Below are 21635 nucleotides of genomic sequence, written 5' to 3' on the forward strand. Positions count from 1 at the left end.
TATTTTTGTTGTTCAATTGTTGTTTAATTAAAATTGCTTCTGAGCTATTGTTGTGATTGTTTACTCGGTTTAAAGAACAGTATTTGTATATTTTTAGTAGCTATAATAAACAAGCTCTTAGTTATTATATACATACATATGTAGAAATGTTTGACATATTTTGATTTTCATTCGATAAGATTAATATTTATCCTGATCCATTGGCAAGATCAGGGATTTGATTAGTAAATGTATTTTTTGTTTAAAAATGTTTTTTCTTTTATGTTGGAATCACAATAGACAAGCTTAAGAGTGCCTTTGAGCTATTGTAGAAAATGTTGATTAATTTGCGTTATGTTGTTTTATAGACGAGATGGATCAATGTCAATTAACATATTTTGTTTTCTTAATTTAACTTGAACTACAGAACAATTTTGATTTAATCTCAATTGAATTGTATTGTTGCATTGATCAAACGAATTGGAATATTAAATTAAATAAGTAACATAGGTACAAATTTGCATCGAGAATGATGTAAATAAAGTAACTTTGTAAATATTACTGAACTACATTTAAAACAACTATTTTCAAAATAGCGACATCCTAATTGTAGCTTTTCTAAAGAAAGGTTGTTTATCCACCTTAGACAATTCGGCCTTGTATTCATATAAATAATAGTTGACTGGATTATCACAAATTTTATTATACAAATTTTGCAGTAGTATTTCATGTTATTTGTTTATATAATGTTCTTATAATTGATTCATTGTAAATTTAGTTAAAAACGAGTTTTAGTTATTATGTTCTTTATTTCTTGCATTTAAATCGAGACTTATTTTTAAAGTTTGTTAATTTTTAAGCTTACAAAACTGAATTTCTTTTCAAGAAGCTACTTACATGCATACAGCTGCACGAATTGAAATAATAATTGCAGGTGGTATTTTTCGCGTACTCTATTACTAAATAAAATTTAAATCTCAAGTTACTTAAAATATTGTTAGGGTGTCTAAATAAACGATGATTCTTGCCTTAAATTGCCGCATATAGAGGGTTGTGAGAGGATGTTTTGCACAGATATTTACTCCCAAACTTAATCTTACCTTATTGTTCTAAACTGTTATATGCTCAAAGGACTTCCGAAATTATTATCTACCAACACTATTACATTATCCCTCAATACAAAACCAAACGAAAATTAATCGATTTGAATATATAGAAACAAGCAGATTAATAATAGTATGTATCTAGGTGCCTCAAAGCGATTCGTAACTCGGATGCTGAAAGCAATTGAGTTGTTTTTTTTAGCGACATTTATCAAAAACGAAACGAACAGTGAAAATATATAACAAATAGATTGCACACAATTGAATTTGTAATGTTGAAATTGAATCATAAATCTGTAGAATATCTGATGCATTCCGAAACGATTGATATGAGGCAAATGAACCATTACTCATGGTTGTGATATACCTTCTCTACAGGTACCTACAATAGAGTATGGTCATTACCATAGATATTTTTTATTCTTAGACCCATAAGCTTAATGGATTTCAATTGTACACACCACACATTAGATATTGTAAACTTATAGAGGATTTTCTATATTATTTAGTGAAAACATAAATATTGTCTATGCTCTTCTATCAACAACTCACGCTCAGCTATCAACAGCTCATTATGTAGATCTCTTAATAATCCGTAAATAAGCACGTCATTCACTATTGCTTCCTTTATCGTAACCCCAATCTAGACAGAGTGTCAACTTTTCGGGAATTTGATGCTTTGTCTGATTCCATCCAAAGAATCGTTTCGTCCTATTCTAGCACTGAAATCCTTGTTACGGACGATTTTAATGCACACAATTTTTCATGGTTTCAACATTCGGGTCAGACAACACCTGATAGAGTGTGTGCTAAGATATTCGTTGAGTTTAACCCTTACAAGCCCATTCGAATATCGGACAGGGAAGGACGAAAGGCAGACAAAACTCTTTCCTTGTTTCTTACCTCCGACGCTGACGCTGAAGTACACTATTAGTGTACTTCTTCTATCTCCTCTAGGCACATCCGACCATATGCTAAAACACTCCAGTTAAAGAAAAAGCTCCTACGAGAAAGCCAACTAGGGCGGTCTGAATATCTTTATTTGAGGATCTTTAACTATGTCACTATGCTTCCTCGATAGTGACGTTGACGCCAGCGCTGATATAATAACAACTTTGATTTTCTAGGGAATGAGAACTTTTATCCAAAACAGAGTTAAAAACGTCAGACCTAAGGAAAACGCATTGTTTGATTCGAGCAGTAAAGAGGTAATTAGGGTAAATAGGGTAAGTTTCCGTTGTTTTAAAGCTAATCCAACTGAGGAAAACTGGAATAAGTTCAAGCAAGCAAGGATGGCCTACAACGCCAATATTCGACCGATTAAATTTCTACATAACCAAAAATTACCCAAAGGCATTACAAATTTTTGGCCATTCGGAAAATTACATGAGGAATTCTTTCCCGTCCTCGGTTACCACACTCCTTTTAAATGATACTCCACTTATTACTTTACTATGCAGTTCACCAATTCATATTATGACTCCGCCTGTCATTGAGCGCGTCACTCTTACTCTGAGAGTCATAAAAGATCTCAACATACAATAATCCACTGGTCCTGATGGTATTCTCACTTTTGTTCTGAAGAGGTCTTCTTTTCCATGTGCACTACTCCTCAGTTCTCGTTCCGAGCGGTTGTTAAACAGGATTTGTACAGCCTATCCAACAAAAATGTTAATCTTCCTCGCCATCTAATTACCGACAGTTTAAGAAATATCTCTAATATCAGAAGGCCGACAGTACGGCTTTTGCAGCAAAACGTCCACTGATTTATACGCGTGCTCCAAATAAACTTAAATACATGTACATACACTACTAAAAAAAGAGAATATACTTGAACACTAGTTTCGAGCACGATATACAATTTTGCCCCTAGAAGAACCAACAACAACAGGAATGGAGATGGTCTGGAGTTTTTGTTTGGAATCTAAAGGGCTTATTTCAGAAGCACTTTTAATGATAAGAATTAATCTTAAAGTAATTGTGAATTGCTCGTCATAGGTAATACTCATGCTGTGATAAAACTTTTAGATGACACAGGCAGTGATTAACATCTAGCATAAGTGACATTCCTACACGTTAAGGATAATCGTTGAATACCTTTTTTGACGAAAAAAAAAACAATATCAATAATATCAGCCATTAAGAAATATTTGTATTTGCTTACTAGCCTAATAACACTGTTAAATACCATAAATTGCTAATGGTTCATGAATACCTTGTGGCTTTTTTGTCGAAATAAATCCAATGATCTTAAGTCCATTTTTACTATACACTTCAAGATTTAAAATTTATTTGTATATTTACTCAATGTATGCAAGCTAATTCGATTTTAAGTATACCTATACACTTCGAGATTTGAGTTTAAGTTTTGTATTTATTAAAGTGAACTTACCTTTTTGTGCCCACTCAACGTTGTTATTAAGAGCCAACAGATAGGAGTTGATTTCTACTGAGCAAGCCGGCGAAACCTTCTTGCGGATCTCCGATAGCTGCCAGAAAAAATGATCGAACAAATTAACCATCAAGTGGAAAACATTTATATGCGAATGCAGGGCATCCGTTGTGGAATTGTCTTCAGTATCCCCAAAGAATGTGCTAATGCTGTTGAAGTGATTGCCAAAAGTCTTTTGTTGTTCATCCTTCAGATAGTAATCGTGCCCACCCTTGATTTTGGATTTATTTTTTGAAACAATTTTAAAAATATGTGGACTCACTGGATCTTCTGCGGTAGAAGCTAATAAACTTTTTTCATTTGACGAGATTGTAACCACCATTGGAGTTGTCACTTCTGTTGATGACATATCGGTTGATAGAGCTGATGACGTTGACGTAGTCGATGGCGCCGCCACCTCTTTTGATGTGGTCTTTTCAGTGGTACTTATCGATGAAGTGCTAAAGTATGACTCTGTTGACATTGGTGTTACATATGTGCTGACGACACTCGGTGTTATCAATGGCTCTTCGGAATATGTCAAGTCGTCATCGTTTGTATTCCGAAGCAAATGTCGTTCCTCTGAGCTCAAATCTCCACTCGGTAGTATGGCATCGTGTACGTCTTCTAAGTCACCAAGATTGAAATCAAAAGCTACCGCATGAGCATTATATGCTTTCACAACGGGAATTTTTACATATTCGCTGGGTTTATCAAGAATGGCATAGGGTTTCTTTTTTATTGACTTGGAAGGTAACACTTCGTGTGTATTTAATTCTAGCGGGTCATTTTCCACCTCATGTAGGATGGTTATGTTGTTTCTATCAAATTCTTCTCCTAACGTAAAACCAAAATTCATATAAATAATAAAGAGGACTGAAACATATTTTTTGGACTTCATTGTTCAAGCTTAGTGTTTTGAAATGGCTCTGAGTGGCAATGGTTTCATCACTTTTTCCTGAACATTCTTAAAAAATTTAATTTTCAAGTAGATATAAGCGATGTAATCTGAAAAAAATAAGCTTTTTAATGAATGCCAAAGTGAAAGTATAGAAAAAGTATTTATTTTTATTTATTATTATGAAGTATGTTAAAAAAATGTGTTTCTTTTCTTGTTCTTGTTTGAAGACAATATTCTGTAAATACGACTTAAAAATACCAATTTGTTAGCGATCCCATGATTTCCTGCTTCTTCGTTAAACGCTTCCTATATTAACATTTCGATAAAATAAAGCGTGTGTGAGACATGATAGAAATTTCAGAATACATACAGAATTAATAATGTCTGAAGAGAAATATTGTTCTTAGTATATTAAGTGCATTTTTTAGGAAAATCAAATCGTCGGTCTTTTTCCAAAAAAAACATAGTGTCAATTTAACTGTTCAAACCGGACGAAACGCAATTGGACTGCACTTAATAATTAACTACATAAGTACTCGTATGCGTGTTATTATTAATTAAAACAGCAATTTTTGTTTGCCCAAATCGTACTGCATGGGTTTATGCTCTCATGTATCTCGACAGAAAAAACAGCTTAACTTTAAGGTATATTTGATTGAACCAAAGTGAAGTTATATGTATTTGTCGCATCCTAGCCACATTATCAACAATTATATATGATAAATATATTATAAATTACACCAAGAATGCTAAACTAAAATTAAAGAAGGAAAGAAAAAACAGCTTGAGTGCAATCATCACTCACGTTTACAAATTACAATAAATTCTTTTGGAGGCGAGCAAACCGAAAGACGAAACATGCAATTATTTTTGATGAAACATACAATGATAAAAAAGAGAAAGTTAGAAGTGTTGACTTTATCTGGCCTCATCCCTAAACAAAAACCGTACTGAACTGATCAATACATTGTCATCCAATTAGGATTATTATAGCTTTGAGAAGGAAAGTCGTGTTTTGCAGATTTTGGGTCCAACTTAATCATGCCTTAAGTTTATACACATTTATTCATTGTGAGAACAAGGTGAAGTTAAATTCCTGGTAGTGATGATAGGCAATGATATATAAATCAGGTTACTTCAAATTCAAAAGTCAGATAATTGTTTCCTTTGTTTAAGGTCCTTTTAGTAGATGACATACCCAAAGACAAGTGTAGGTATGTAGCTTGACAAACCTTTTATTGAAATATAAAATACTAGTTGTGAATGACTTTATTTCATTTGATTGATTTTTTAGATTTGTATTCTGAAAATAATAAGAGCACAATAAATTTGTTTTTATAAGTTAGTATAGGATATTTTGTATCAATCTCATAATTTAAGTCTGTTTTAATTTGTATCAAAAACAACACGAATAGGTGTGAACAAAAAAATCTTCAAAGTACATAATTATGTCTTTTAGATATTTATTAGATTCTTTCCTTAGATACTATTTAAATCTATTTCTCAAATTAGGTAGATATTCATAGAACCAATATATTCGAACTTAAATTAAATAAATCTTTTCCCTAAGAGTTATTGCCACAAATAACGACAGAAAAACTTGCTGCGTGAAGAAAAAATAAAAACAGATTATAAATGATAAGTGATAAGTATTTGAAATATTTTTTGTTTATCTGGCAACATCTCAATTCTATGTTCATATCATTAATGATCATTAAGATTTGTATGAATCTACTCTAGTGTGTAAGAATAATAATTAAGTTAGTCATGTGTTACCAATCGAACCACACACGTCTTTCATTTTCTTTACAATACATAACATAATTAGCGACGAGTAAAAAAAGTAAACTTTTGATTAGTTAAAATTTAAAAATAGAAATTATTGATCTATCAAAATTTAAAATAAAATTAATAAAAAGAGGCTGCGATGCGACCCACACTAATAACTTCCCATCCCGTCTGTCAATTTGTCTTGCTTAAGAAGTTTTGTAGTTTTTTTTACCGAATGTCTAAAACAATATTTTTTATAAGATACAATTAATTTAAAGCCAATATCTCAAAGTTTTGAAAAGATATTTGAGTCTAAAATCATTGTTTATCAACTGTTATTTATATTTTTTTTGTAAGAAAACTGTTCGATTTTTCTCAAAATTTGACCGAATATTGAAAACAATATTTCTTATAAGATGAAATTAGTTTGAAGCCATAATCTCAAATTTTTAAAAGATATTCCAACAATGCAATTGATGTTTTACTTTCACATTAATATTCGGACAACACTTTAAAACCTATTGATTTCATATCTAGGTGCCTTACGAAAAGCGAAAAAATGAACAGTAGGAAAGGAAGAGCTAGCTACTATTTTTAGTGTTACTTAGCTAAGACAAAACTTATTAGGTAATCATTTTGTTTTGCAAACTGATCACAAGCCTTTGATCTCAATTTTTGGTGAAAACAAAAGTCTTCCAGTTATGGCAGCTGCCCGGATTCAAAGATGGGCATTTTTGTTGTCAGGGTTCAACTATACTATTCAGTATGTTGAAGGAAGTTTGAATGAAGTTGATAATTTATCACGCATTCCTTATTTATGTAGATTGATTTATGTAGATGATTCTGTCAATGAAGAAAATTAAATTAATTTTATTGAAAAAGAAAATCAATTGCATCTTGCAATCAAAACAAGACAAGATACTATTTTTTCAAAATTAAATCATGCAACACAGAACGGTTCAGTTAAAAACTTGGTTAATTCAGAATTTAAATCATTCAAAAATAAGTCATTAGAATTGAGAGTTGAGCAAAATTGCATTTTGTGGGATATCGGACTGTAACTCTTTAAAAATTACGCAATTTGGTTTTGAATGAATTACATATGTATGTATGTCCCATCTTGACATTGTAAAAACCAAGGCACTTGGCGATCATATTTTGGGGGTGAAATATTGATGATGACATCGAATTTTTAATCAAAAATTGCAACGCTTGTCAAGAGTTACAAGCTAATCCCTAAAAGGGTCCTTTGATTTTATGGCAACCAACAAGTTCACTTTGGAGTCGCATCCATATTGATTCTGCTGATCCAATAAAAGGCTTCCATTTTCTTATAGTTATTGATTCAATCACAAAATATACTAACACCTCTATGCAATGAATAAGCTAACATTTTTGTTAAAATGCTAAAAAAGTAGTTACATGCAAATATTAAATCCGCAAAACAACCCGATATTGATACCATATTTAATCGGTTTTTATGTGATTACCGAAATACAAAACATTGTAAAACTGAAGAATCACCTGCAAAATTATTTTTTGGAAGAACTTTGAAAACCCGATTTAGTTTACTAAAATCACCACCTACTACAGATAACATTATCAGAAAAGCAAAAAGTGTTTTAAACGGAATCGTCAAATAAGTTTTTACAAAGGCCAAAAAGCCGAGTTGTTCGACAGCCACGATTAGAAATAAAATTGGTCCTCTAACTTACTTTTGTATCATCTCACATTATAATAGACTTATCAAAGGACGCACGGTCAAAACAGATTCATGGTAAAAACAGCAGTGATTTGCAGATTGCTAATACTGAGATAATTCAAATTGCAGAAAGAACAAACGTAGATGTTATTCCACCAGAGAAAAGTACACCTCATGATAATTCCTTAAATGAAATTGAAAATGAAGAACCTTTTGAATCTAGGCAATTAAGAGCAAGGTGTGATAGTGGTGACTTTTGATTATTTTCCTAAATCACTTAAATCTCTTAAATTGGTTACCTATTTCATTTGTGAAATGTAATTTGGACTTTAAATGATTAAAAAAAAAATAAATATTGTTTTATTTAAAAGTATTAAATATTAGTATTACAATAATGATTTAATTAAATTTAATATAAATTGTAATTTAAGCTGTATACGATTTAATATTATAACAATAATTAAAATGAAAGAGAAGAATAAGTTTAAGAAATTGTAAATCAATTTTAAATTACATTGTATTTATTACTTTAATATAATTATATGAAAACTATTTAATTGTCAATTAAAAGCTCCTGGAGAGCATGTTAAGTATTTGAAATCATTTTTGTTTGTTTGGCAACATCTCAATTCCATATGTTCATATCATTATTAATCATTAAAATTTGTATGTATCTACTCTCTAGTTTGTAAGAATATTAATTGGTTAGTTAATTAAGTTAGTCATGTGTTTCCTTCGAACCCGCTCACGTCTTTCATTGTCTCTACAATACATAACAAAAGAATAAGAGATGCTCGGTCATTACAGTCCTTAGTCTTATATCTATCGAATACACTACCCAAAGTATCTTTTCTTGTCAAAGTCTTGTAAATTTGTGATAAGAATAAATTGCATGACATTTTGTTGCGATACATTACGCTTTTTATTGTTTTGAAAGAACGAGCAACGCTGTGAAGTATGTGTAAGTTAATAGCTTTTTCACCGCCAAGCACCGACTCGAACGTATCGGCCAGCCAGGCACAATGTTAGATAGTTATCCTTTCCAAGAATGGCAAGGCAAGTACCGTTATTTATTTGCCAATATTAGTGACAGAATAAACTCATATTGTGTGCTAGTGTTCACATAAACCAACCTTTGGAAATAAATTAATAAACATGGTATCAATTATTTTGAGTTTTATTACAAAATCCTGAAGGTGGGTACTTTAAAAGGTGTCCAAAAGGTTTTTTATTTTAATCAAAACATTTTCTATATTTAATAAAAAAAAATGGGGTCACAAAAAGCGCAAGCCATGTGACGCGTTACTCAAATAAAAATGGCTCGGATTATGTATATATCATAAATGTAATTTACTCATCCCCCTGGTGAAACCATACTAATAATTAATAGCCTAATCTTAAAACAATTCAAACATCATTTCTTTGTTCGTCTGTTTTGCGCTCGATAAAGGAAAGAAATAGAGTCAAAATTGATTTCAAACGCCAATCTTTTAGGTGTTAACTGATTCTATGACGGCTAAAAAATGTCTTCCCCTACAGCTGATTTAGCTGTTTGATATTAGTTTTTCATTCATCACGAAAAATTAACTTAATCTAAAAAAACAGTCCCAGATTGCAATTAAATGATACGAAAGTTTTAACCACAAGCATTACATTCTCCTTCAAAGAGCTGGTACTTATTAAAAAGCACGACAGATAAGATAAGATACCCTTATTTTCTGAGAAATCGTCATCAAAAGTATTTATCTGTGTGGAATTTTAAAAAGAAAAATATTTATTTTTCGTAGGTACCAATTGCAAAATAGTTTGGTGGGCCAAAAGAAATTGAGACGACAATTTTTTTAAGATTGAGTATTTAATTTTAAAAGGACTAAAATAAAATATGTAAAATGGTCGGGCGTTTGTGAACGGTTTTTAACAACACAACCAACCAACTTTTTTCCAATTGTCCATCACGCTAATGTTTGTTGTGATTAAAATATACTTAGACTTCAATTTGTTTATGTATATTTTCACGAGTATTTGTTCAATAAAAAAGTTATAATGTCAACAATTTTAAAGTTTTATATTTATTTTCGGCAAGTTCCAGTGATTCTCTACGAGATTTTTCTTTTTTTAAGAATTATTATCCATAGTTGACTGAATATAGCTAAGGAATGAAGTGAGTCGTGCATAGCCCGAGGGAAAACCTTCAGTACATGCATCCTGCGCAACAAATGAATTAATCCCAATTTGTATTAATTCGTCTTTAGACTGCATAATCACAAGCGGACCACCTGAATCACCACTGCATATACTCTGATATCCACTTGTTCCTTTTCCGCACATTGTCGATTCAAGAACAATTTCATCACCGTATTGAGCGGCGCATGTTTCGTTGTCAATGATAACCACCAAAGCAGCCAATAGAGCCTCAGAAAACTCAAGGTCCTCGTCGTCTGTATATCCATATCCTGCTATTAAGGCAGTTGTTCCTATGAAGCTTTTACTTAGATCGTTTTGGGAGACAAGTTTTATTGGCTTAATGCTTGCTGAAAAATTCAATGACATGGGCAATTTAATTAGTGACACATCATTATTCAAGGTTGCCGGATCATATTCGGGATGAAGAAAGAATTCATTAGAAGTCATTGATACACTGTAGGTATTCAAATTGTTCGTTCCAAAGATGAGAAAGATCGATGTCTGCCCGTAGGTGCAATGGCCAGCTGTAAGAACCCAATTTTCTGCCACCACGGAGCCACCACACAAGAGGTCATCTGATGGGCTTTTCTTTAGGATGACTTGCCAGGGAAGTGCTCCTACTGGTACCTCAACTCCATTTATTATCCTCGGTTTCTGATGAAGAACCCAAGTTTCCATTATTGGATTGTTAGAGAAGTGCAGGGAAAATGAAAAAAACTTACCGGAATACCTGAAGTCGCGTTTAAAATGATAAGAACTAAAACCGCAGTAGTTAACTTGGCCCGCATGATGTTCCCTTTTCTGAGTTAATAAATTGACTGAAGGCGTCGTTTATTTGCTTCTCTTTTTTTTGAATTGCGATAAACAATTTGTGATTGATAAGTAAATATCGTTAGACTGAGACGAGTGTTACTAAAACCTTTCACTCATTTTAGCTAATTAGCTTTTAACCAAAGTGGTTAAGATAAACACAGCAAATAGAACTTATACTTCCTGACCATCTACAGTTTCAAGATTTTGTAAATTTAATATCAATTGCAGCGACATTTGAACTGAAGAATTAAGTAAGGCATTCAGCTGTTGCTAAAAGAAATTTTGTCCAGCATTTTTATCTTAAAAATAAAGGATGTTCCAAAGTTTGGTGTACAATTTGAACTTGCGGCATTTTGGGGAATTTTGGCAATGGACTCAAAATCACAAGTAATCGGTTTGCTAATATTTATTTTTAAAACTATAAATATTATTAATATGCCTAACAGCTGTTTTAATTCTTGACTCATACCCGTACAGATGTACCTACATATGTATTTAACTCGATCGTTTAGGTTGCCGCAACCTTATCTGCTGAACCCGTGGTCGTTGTCGTCACTGTCATCGACGATAACTATTTATGCTGAAGTAGCTACCACCGATGTCAGACACAATCTATACGACGCGACGACGACGGGAAGTTCGGAAATGTGATATCTTGCACACGCTGCAGGAAACATTAAGTATAATTTTTAAGAAGACTCAATAAAAGATAGAGCTTTAATGTTATCATTACTTATATAATGTGGATGAAAAATTTGACGAATCCAAAACTTTCAAAAGTAATTAATTTTATTTTTACGTTTTTCAGATAAATATCTTAAGCAAATTCACAATATAAGGCTAAGTACTTGCTGACTTGATGTTATGATATTATTCTGAGATTGATCCAGTTAAATCTGTCTTAGGAATCTAAATGTGCGTATGATTTTATCATTTCTAAAGTCTTCGTTATAATATACTATATACTAACATTGTTCAACTGTAGAATATAAACAAATAATATTTTTGTTTTATATTTACATAGCTTTCCTTTTGAACTACGTAAAGATGAGCTTATTTTTTAATTAGTAACGTCACATATTAAGGTTAAGGGACGTATCCGTATGGGTTCGATTGAATATACCAAAAACCAAAGGCATCTTCCCTCTATTGTATGAAAAAAGTCTATGATAAATTGGTATAAGATTACGCTGTGCACGTGTGTATCTCTTGTTCGCTGTAAGTGAAATTGAAGAGCAAAAGAGAACATTTCCCCATGAAAGAAGGCATTAACTTCTTAAATTTACCATCGAATAAGATTGCTTATAAAGAAGAAAAAATATAACATTAAAATAATGGATCTCTGGAGTAAACATTTATCAACTTATTATAAATTCAAAACCTCTAACATCCATCATTTTTGTATTATAATTTTAGTTATTTTGAGAACTCATACAACTTTTTTAAAAGTTCGAGCCATATTAACTCGACACCTAAAAAATCTCTTTAAAAAAGAGAGTATTTTTGAATTGGCATACAACCCAGACAGAACGATTAAATATTATCATTGGTTCAAATTGAAACATAAACATTTAAGGGATGGTTGGTTTTGCTACTCTTGGTAATTGCATTCAATATAAAAAGAGTACGTGTGTAGAGGATAGCGAAAGAGAAAAAGTTTAAACTTCTCAATGTTACTATAATATACTATATACATAAATGAATTATTATATTTAAATTATAAATTTGATTTAAATCATCTCGAGTGTGTAATTGTGAAGTTTGGTCGAAACCAGTTCTCAGTTCAACTGTTTGTCAATATAATTATTTTTGTTTTGCACCATGTTATGAAAGTGCATTCAATCAAAAATTCTTTAAATATTAAATAATAATTGTAATATAAAATAAAATATGCATAGATATTATTCGAAATAATTGTTATACTTAAATGAAGGTTTTTGTCAAACTTTCCTTCAAATTAAACATATATCATTCATTGAATTTAAAATTATAATGTAATAAAAATAACGTATTATAGCAGCAATAAAATACTATTTAACGAATTAAACCAAATATCTATCTATCTTGTAGTAGTACCCGTGGAATGATGGTTAGTACGTTGGACTCAACAATTTAATTTTCGGGGTGTTCTATCCGAACGACGAGTATTTTGAAAGTGTACGCTTGAGCGCCTTCATTCCACCAGAGGCGTTCCTCTTTTTAGATAGATGCGGTCTGATACAGGATAGATTGGCAGTTCCGCTAATCTACCACGTCCGACGACTAACCGTGGATAGGCGAACTCTGTACAATCGGGACGTCATGGCACAAGGTGGAGCAGACCTTCTTTAGTCCAGTAGGGCTGTGTCCCAACGGGACCGAAAAGATGGGGTGAAGCAGGGGAACCAGTTTTGGTGGCTTCAATCGTCACTTGATAATGGGTAGTCGGGATGGGGTTTTAAGCCTTGGCCGGCTTACATACATGTTTTATAGTTATAGGGTTTAGTTTTAAGTAGAATAGGCATGGTGGCACAAAAAAAAATTATGAACAAAAAAAATCGAAAAAAAAACACGGAATAAGAGAAAAAAAGGGAAAAAAAAAAACATGTTACATAGTTAGTTTTGCTACTGTGGTTGTTCTAGTTTTAAGTAATTTATAGGTAGAATAGGAAGTTTAAGTTAGTTTTAAGTTTTATTTAAGGACCTAATTTTAAGTAGTTTTTAAGTAAAAATAAAAAAGGATATAAGTTTTTTTTTCAAATTTTCTAATAAATACAAAAATAAATAAAATTGAATTGAAGTTAAATAGATCTTAGAAAGGCATTAAAATTTAGTATTATTGTTTAACTTAGAGTATCCGTATGTCCAGTAAGTTAGTTGTAAATTATGGACAATTAGGCTAGTTTTATGAATTTTTGTCTAGCTTTAAGATAGTTTTAAGAAATAATAAATAATTTCAACAAAAAAAAGAAAAAAAGTGCGTTGGACATGCGAGAGGTCTTTGGTTCGATCCCTGCCTCTTGCGAGGAATTGACAAAACCTTCAAAAGTAATTCTTGTCATGAAAAGTCCTTTCTCAAATTATCCGTTCCGATTCGTCTTAAAACTGTAGGTCCCTTCCATCCCTGCAATTACTCACACACAGGAATGGTTGAGAGTTATAAGTTACTAGGCCCTATTTTACTACGTACTGTTGCGCCACCTAATTTATTTTATCTATCTATATCAACAGGCATTTAATTTATTGTTTCTGTCAATAAAGAATACATAATTGAATAATTGATAATTTTTGAGGTACATTTTGTTTATTTCTTATAAGTTATTAGTTTTCTAAGTTATTTCAATTAAAAATACTGCTTTTTATTTAATGACAACAATTAAATTGTGCTGATTTTTTTAAATTTTGAAGTTAAACTTTATACCTTTTTATAAAGCCCTCTTAAATTGATAGCAACGGTCGTATCTGTGTTTTTTTCTTCTTAGCTCTGACACATTTCTAAGGTTGTGTTCTTTTTTAACTTCTCATATGAAGTTATTGAAATCGGTTTGATTTGTCGAATTAAAAATGTTGACGTTTTTCGACGTTTCAAGAGATATGTCTGTTTGTGCGTTTATACGTATGTTCATACGTCCGTACGTTTAGGAAGTTTTTCGTCGTATATATGTATGTATGTAGCTCAAGAGCAATAAAGATATCGACTTCAATTAAATGTTGTTATTAAGATCAGATTTTCAAAACACAAGACTCCAGTCTGTGATTTTTTGAGCATAGCAATCTAAAAAAATAAAATTTCGGTTAACCCAAAATATTTCACGAACAAATAAGGATAGTGAATTAAATTTTATATTGTTAAGTGATACCAAACTATTAAAATTTTAGAAAGATGAGCTTCAAACTGATTTTATCTTATAGAAAATATTGTTTTTGACATTTTGTAAATTTTTTCAGTTTTTTCATACAAATTTAAATCTAAAAAAATAGTCCAAATTTTGTGTTTGATTCTCAAAATCTCGTAAATAAATGAAGATATTACTTCAAAATGACTACATTCTGTGCTAAATTTTGTTTTTAACGTGAGGTTATGACCTTAAAAAAATCTAATCTATTTTTTTTATATGTATAAGAAATAAAAACTTCCAAAAACTGCTACTACAATTGGTAAATATTGGTTTTTGAATTGAATTCAAACTTATCATATGCTAAATATTGTTGGTAGTTTAAAGTAAATTTTTGTGGACAAAATTCAATTGACAGCTTTTTTTTAAATATAAAGTTTTTTGTATCAACAAAAAACTGACTCTTATACAACAAAGAATAATATTGATTTGAATTTTCATCTCACTCAAGGTATTTTAAAGAAGACAAATTGACAGACAGGATGGGAAGCTAACAGTGTGGGTCGCATCCCATCCTCTCTTTAAAAATCTGAGCAAGCTCGAAGCTTTCTCCATGAATTCTAAACAAAATTAAAATTAATTAAGTAACTTATGTTTACTTACTACTCTGAGAGTGTAGTCGACCCACTCTGACCAGTTTAGAGTAAAATAAGAAAATTATTTATTGACAGATATTTATTTTCGTAGAATAAAGCATTACAACTTACATGATTTTGTGAAAGCACAAAGGTTGTTATTAAGTTGACTGTGTACGAGTTCAAAAAGTACTCGGAATTTTCGGTTTTTTTTTCAAAAAAAATGTATTAATTCGTTCAAATCAATAAACACACCTCGTATACACCGATTTTGTTAAAGCGACCAACTTACCCACTGATTTATTTTATTCAAACTCAAAGCTCTATTATTTCCAGCATCATTCTTAGGTTCGATAGAATCATACCTTGAAAATAGATCGTACCAAGTAAAATATTTCAGAGCTTTTTGTGTCTGAATGTGGTCCCTTTTTTGTTCACCATGTCTATTAATGACGCATCTTCATCTTTGCACTTAAATGAGAATCTCATTTTTGCTGATGAAATGAAGAGTTTTTAAATAATACGGCTACCTATGATCATATTCTTTATCTATTCAATTATTATATCCTAAAGTGTAATGTAAGTAATTTGGATTCAGATTTTTAAATATTGGTCTTTATACAACTAAAATGTTTTTTTTTAGGTTCAACGGTGTTTTCATTTAATTACAAACAGAATTTATTTAGGATTAAGCATGCATTTAAGAAAAATCTTACATGCTAATTTTATTAAATTTTTGTGAGGTATCTGTTTTGGCAGTGTAAAAATAAAACCTTCCGCAAATTGATTTTAATTTGAAAGATTAAATTTTTAATATTAAATATTTCTTATTTAAAAAAAAAAACTTTTCTGTCAAAAGTCTGTTAAATTCATTCAAGAGTAAAATCAAAAATAAAACTATTTAGTGAATTTATTGTTTGGAAGGACGAATTCAGAATCTTATGAAAAAAAGGCCTGAAATAAAAAAATAAGAAATGTCTTTCGGAACTGCATTCTTATTTCTTTATTTAAATTGGGTTTCAGTTGTTTTAATTTTTTTATTTAAAAAAAAAAACTTTTAATTTTTGTTAAATTTTAATAAATTCTACATGTGAAGTTTCCTTCAAGAATGTATCAATTCAATGGCTCGAATATAAGTCAAGGATAAAGGAGGAAGTGCTATGACCAAAGTTTTAAATTACATAATTAGATAAAAGAAATTTAGATATTTTATCAAAGTGAGATCATTTTCTTTTAATTTTATTAAAAATTTTAAAATAAATTTTCTGTTAAAAAAATATATTAGATATTTTATAATTTGTCTAGGTATCAATTAATTTCTGTTCCAACACTGAAAAAGTTGAATTAAATTAAAATTATTTGTAATTTCTTAGAGAAGAGTGTTAAAACTGAAAAGTAATCAATTATTATAAAAATATATTTTAAATCAGTTTAGTTTAACGAAAATAGTCTGCTATTAACAATGGAAAATTTAATAGCCAAAAGAATGTTATTTCTTGCATTTACGTTCGTATGTCATTGATAAATTCACGAAATCCATTTTTAAGGTCTTTAATTGATTAAGAACTTTAGGCATATATCTTATCTTTCACTATGTCATAACGAAAAAAGTCGTTATATATTGAAACACATGATTTCGATGGTCAATTGAATAGCAAGAATGTGTTGTTGATGAGTAAATCCTTCGTTGTGTTTTAATGCCTTACAAATATTTAAAGGAAACCTGACGTAAGCTATTTATTTCTATGAAATATTTTAAATTTTGTCAAAGTATTATCTTATATTCATTGTTAAAAATTCAAATTTAAATAAAACTTAAACTTTTTCTCATATACATAAAGTATGTATCTATACATACTTGTAAAACTACTGATAGCAAGGAAGAAAATTTTAACTTATTTTTTTACATCAATATTCATTTCCTTATTTTCTTATGGTGAGAGTATAAATCAACATACATGCATGCATGTTTTCAAATTTAGTAAGATTATCCTCATAATATAAGGTTTGCATATACTTAACGTCTTGATGAAATTGTTTCCGTTATATTCAATAAAATAACTTTTTTATTTGACATAATGTAATTGCATAATCGATGATGAACTTACCACTGAAAAGCAGCAATCCGAATCTAATATTGTAATCCAATAAATTTCCTGTTTGTTAAGGAAATTAGTTTCTGTTTTTCTATTTTTTTTTATCAAAATTAGCACTTTCTGATATACGAATACAAAAAATATAAAATGTATGTAAGTATCTATACATACATATGTACGAGTCCATAGACTGGAATTTTGAATTCGCACTTTCACAATTTAAACTGGTTTTACCATACAAAATTATATACAAATATAAAATTTCTTTGGTATCGTTTCATCTGGATGGAACAATGCCCCTTTAAACGAACCGACTTCAGATATTAGATTATAGTTCGCTTGTTACATAATCGACTTTGTTAACGTTTTTAAAACCGATTTTCTTTTTATAAAACCATAATTTTTGAAACCATTTGTTTTCAGGACTTACTTTGTAATGAGTATTATTCCGTTTACAACTATGTTCTTTTTATTCAATCTCAACCCAGCAAAAAGCGAATCTGATTTTTAGGTCTATATCGACGAAAGTAAAATCTGCAACTGATCGTGTACATTGCACCTGGCTTTGGTAAACGAATGCAATTGCAAATAATTTCCACAAAAACCCAACCTCTACTCTCCTTTGTCTTAAGTTCAATCACCGACCAAACCATTAGCGCAAACACTCCGATGGCAATGGCAGCGTGCTGTGGATGGAGTTGCAGCCAAGTCGCTGTGAGAGGCCACTAAGACCACCATCATCAGCAATTGAGTGCGCAAAGATCTTGTGTCAGTTCATTTACAAAAAAAGTTTGTACTGAATTTAATGAATACAAAGTCCAAACCATAGTTGTTTCAGCTGAGACCCCACTTGGGTATTGAGTTAATGGTCTTGTTGGGCACACGACTTGCTTTCCTACTTGATGGCGACCAGCAAACGAAGTTATGACTTCTACTGTTATATAATTTCAATACTATTGTACCTGGATGTTTTGTTTTAATGTTTAGTTCGATTTTAATTAAAATTGGCAAGGAGGTGCAAAGTATAGAACCTAAGAGTCTATGATTTTAATTGAGAACAATATTATTGTACAGAGAACTCGATTATCAAAACATAACCTGAAAGCCAAATGGTGACCTGATTTGAAGTTGGACTATGTACAATCGCAAAGTGATTATTTTCTATGAATCAGTTGTTCTGCCGAATTTTAGCAGCAATCAACGTAGGTAAAACTTAAAAGTTTTATTACACTAAAAGTGATGCAAAATATTATACGAACAATCAAAGTCGAGAATAACCTTTCAATTATTCGTATTAAGGCAACGTTTTTCATAAAATGAACATCTGGAACCGAAATGAATATATATGAATATGAAGTAATAAAGTAAAGATCAAAAGCAAAACCCAGTTAATAAAACCACTGATTATGCTTCTAAGATGGATTTGACGAATAAAATGGTTGAAGGGGGGTATACATACATATACACACTCAGAAGATTTGTATGATCGTTTTTATTTACTTCTAGTTAATTACTTACTAGTTCATTTATTTAGCATGCAATATCAAACGAAAATTAAACTAGTTAAATAATTAAGTCCAAGTGATAATTTTTGTTGCGGATATTTTTATTGTTCAATACGGTCTTTATCAATCACTTTTAAAAGACATTATAAGATTAATAATAATTGTAATGTGGTGGTCAGCTGTGCAAATATAAGTTGAAGTTAAATTCTTTAGAAGTATAAAATACTTTTGCATTTTCTAACAGGAGTATAGAATAGATCACAAGATCATGATTTTTTGTAATCATCCGAATATAATTATAATAAGCTATTCCGTTTAGCTATTAAAAAAAAATAAAAAAGTCTATTAATAATATTTATAAATATGTACCAATAAATAATGTTAAACAAAATGTGAGATACAAAATGAAATAATTTTAAAGTGCAATATATTTGCCGACATTTCTGTCAAATTACAGGAAAGTTCGTTTTCAAGTTGCTCCTGTGATCTATCAGGATAATCAGTCGGCTGTGTGGATTGGAATTCAGATTTCAAAATGGTTTGAGGCAACAATGGAGGTTCGGCAAGGTTGCACTCTAAGTTCATATCTCTTTGCCATGTACATCAATGATCTGACCGACTTTCTACCAGGTGGCATAGAGATAGATGAAGTTCTTATAAAGGATGTAGTTTTATTTGCATACTCACCAGAGTCTCTTCAACTTATGATTAACCGTCTAGATTCGTACTGCCAACTATGGATCTTACGAAGTCAAAAATAATGATTTTTAAAAAGGGATCAGGTAGAGCTTGCAGAAACAAAAAATGGCACCTTGATGGACAGCCTATTGAAATTGTAAAAGCATACAGGTATCTTGGAGTCACGATAACTAACAATCTCTGCATGGAACCTCACTTGAAAGAAAAGTTAGTAAAAGCTAAAAGTGCCATATCGGCAACCTGGAAAAGATGTTTCTCATATAACATAGTTGATCACAGTGTAAAATATTAAGTATTTCAAGCTGTATCTGAGTCTGTGATGTTGTATGCAGCACAGTGTTTAGGGTACTATCAGTACGAAATCGTTGAGAAACTGCTTAGGTACTACGTCAAAAAATGTTTCAATCTGCCAAATACAACGCCCAACTACATGATAAATATAGATACAGGACGACCGCCACTTTTATTAAAACCTTAAAACTGCATGTTGATTATGTAACGAAAGTTCTAGAAATGCTAGATGATAGACTTCCAAAAATATTTGCTAGAAAGATAATTGAAAGAAGAATTCTTTGGTTCAAAAAACTAGAGGAGCTTGCAACGTACTACGGTACGAATAGAATTCAATCCCGTGAATGAAAATGGAAGGTACTGCACAGATGTTTTCCGAAACCTTATTTCAAAAGAAGATGAACAATACAGAGCTGATTCATCTTAATTATATCTCCCACCGTCCTGACTTACCAATTAACTGTAACCTTTGCAACCTGTCGGAGCGAGAAGATATTATGCATTTCATTGGAAGATGCCCTATTTTGAAAGAAATACCTAGAAGTTATCTTGGAAGTAACACGTTATCGGAAGAAGAAGTCTTAGCAAGTCTTAACTGTGAAAACATGTTTAAATCAACTTTTTATTTTTATAAATATGCTATGAGCTATCGCAATCAAATTATCAATGAAGAGTTTTAACAACAAAACAAATTTGTATTTTTTTACCTCAGTTTATTTTAATGTCAATCAGGCAGACGGCGAAGCCATGTTTATCGATTTTTTGTAAAATAATTTGTAATAGAAACAGGAACAGAAACAATAAACACAATCTAATCTAATCTTATCTATTTGCTGGTTGAAAACAATTCTGGAGCCGTTAACATGTTTTACAATTGGACCAAAGTGTAAAAACAATGAAATATATATATCTTTGACTCTGCTATTCTACCGATCTTTACTTATGGACTACAAACAATTAATTTGACTGCAAAAACACTTGACCAGCTAAGAATATATCAGACAGAGATGGAAAGGAAAATTTTGAGCATACAACCAAGTTAAAGGGTTCGAAATAAAGAAATTCGCGATTGAATAATAGAACAAGAAGGCTGAAATGGAGCTGGGCAGGTTATGTACATTGTACATAGACTTCAGGACCAAAGATGGACAAAAATGACATCGAAATAGAGACCAGAGAACAAGAGACCAGCAGGATGACATAATTAATATGGTACAAATTGGTACACCGAAGCCTAAAATAGAGACACATGAGAAGCCTTGGGGGAGGCTTTTTCCACTGCAGTAACTAATATTTATAACTTTTTAAATAATTATTATAATAAATGTAATATATAAAATTCTCCTGTCATAATGTTAGCTGCAATACTTCTCCGAAATGGCTCAACCAATTTCACTGAAATTTTGCATATATAGGTACATTCGGTACATCTGAGAATAGGTTTTTGTCTGTTTTTTTATATTCCTAAGTGCTTGGGTTTAATTGCATTAACATCGTACATGGCGCAACGATCTTACGATATTATTCAGTGACACTATGTACAAAGACCCATTGATTGCTATTGAGGATCTTTGCATTATCATTGAAAACTTACCACTCAGTCATTTCAGTATGTTTTTACCAAATCGAAATGCATCTGATTTAATAGACACTGAATTGAATCGTTAACTATAATACTGTAGAAATAGCAGCGATTATTGCTCGCAATGTT

General features: G+C 30.9%; 2 protein-coding genes across 4 annotated transcripts in view; both read right to left on the reverse strand.

The window, feature by feature from the left end:
- LOC129947292 (uncharacterized) overlaps window positions 1-17973 on the reverse strand; it is a 35264-nt gene extending 17291 nt beyond the window's left edge. Inside the window, exons 1-3 of one of the 3 annotated variants that reach the window (XM_056057804.1) lie at window positions 17442-17969; window positions 3797-4521; window positions 3475-3745 (exon numbers count right to left, since the gene is read on the reverse strand). In XM_056057804.1, the coding sequence (XP_055913779.1) occupies window positions 3475-3745; window positions 3797-4414 (889 nt within the window). In that variant the 5' untranslated portion in view covers window positions 4415-4521; window positions 17442-17969. Of the gene's footprint in view, window positions 1-3474; window positions 4522-17441 lie in introns of all 3 variants that reach the window. The other 2 variants (XM_056057803.1, XM_056057802.1) reach the window with 2 other exon arrangements.
- Window positions 9933-10949, reverse strand: LOC129947294 (collagenase). Its single transcript, XM_056057805.1, has 2 exons — window positions 10793-10949; window positions 9933-10724 (listed from the first exon to the last, which is right to left on the reverse strand). The coding sequence occupies exons 1-2, from the start codon at window positions 10856-10858 to the stop codon at window positions 10002-10004; spliced, it is 789 nt and encodes a 262-aa protein (XP_055913780.1). The 5' UTR covers window positions 10859-10949; the 3' UTR covers window positions 9933-10001.
- Window positions 17974-21635: the final 3662 nt, after the last annotated feature.

This window comes from Eupeodes corollae, chromosome 2, assembly GCF_945859685.1.
Source record: "Eupeodes corollae chromosome 2, idEupCoro1.1, whole genome shotgun sequence".
NCBI lineage: Eukaryota > Metazoa > Arthropoda > Insecta > Diptera > Syrphidae > Eupeodes > Eupeodes corollae.

What these genes read in the sequence shown, in the direction of transcription:
- LOC129947294 (XM_056057805.1), bottom strand. Translation starts at nt 10,858, where the DNA reads ATGCGGGCCAAGTTAACTACTGCGGTTTTAGTTCTTATCATTTTAAAC. An exon ending in ACGCGACTTCAGGTATTCCG is followed by an intron (nt 10,725 to 10,792) that starts GTAAGTTTTTTT and finishes GTTCTTCATCAG; the next exon opens with AAACCGAGGATAATAAATGG.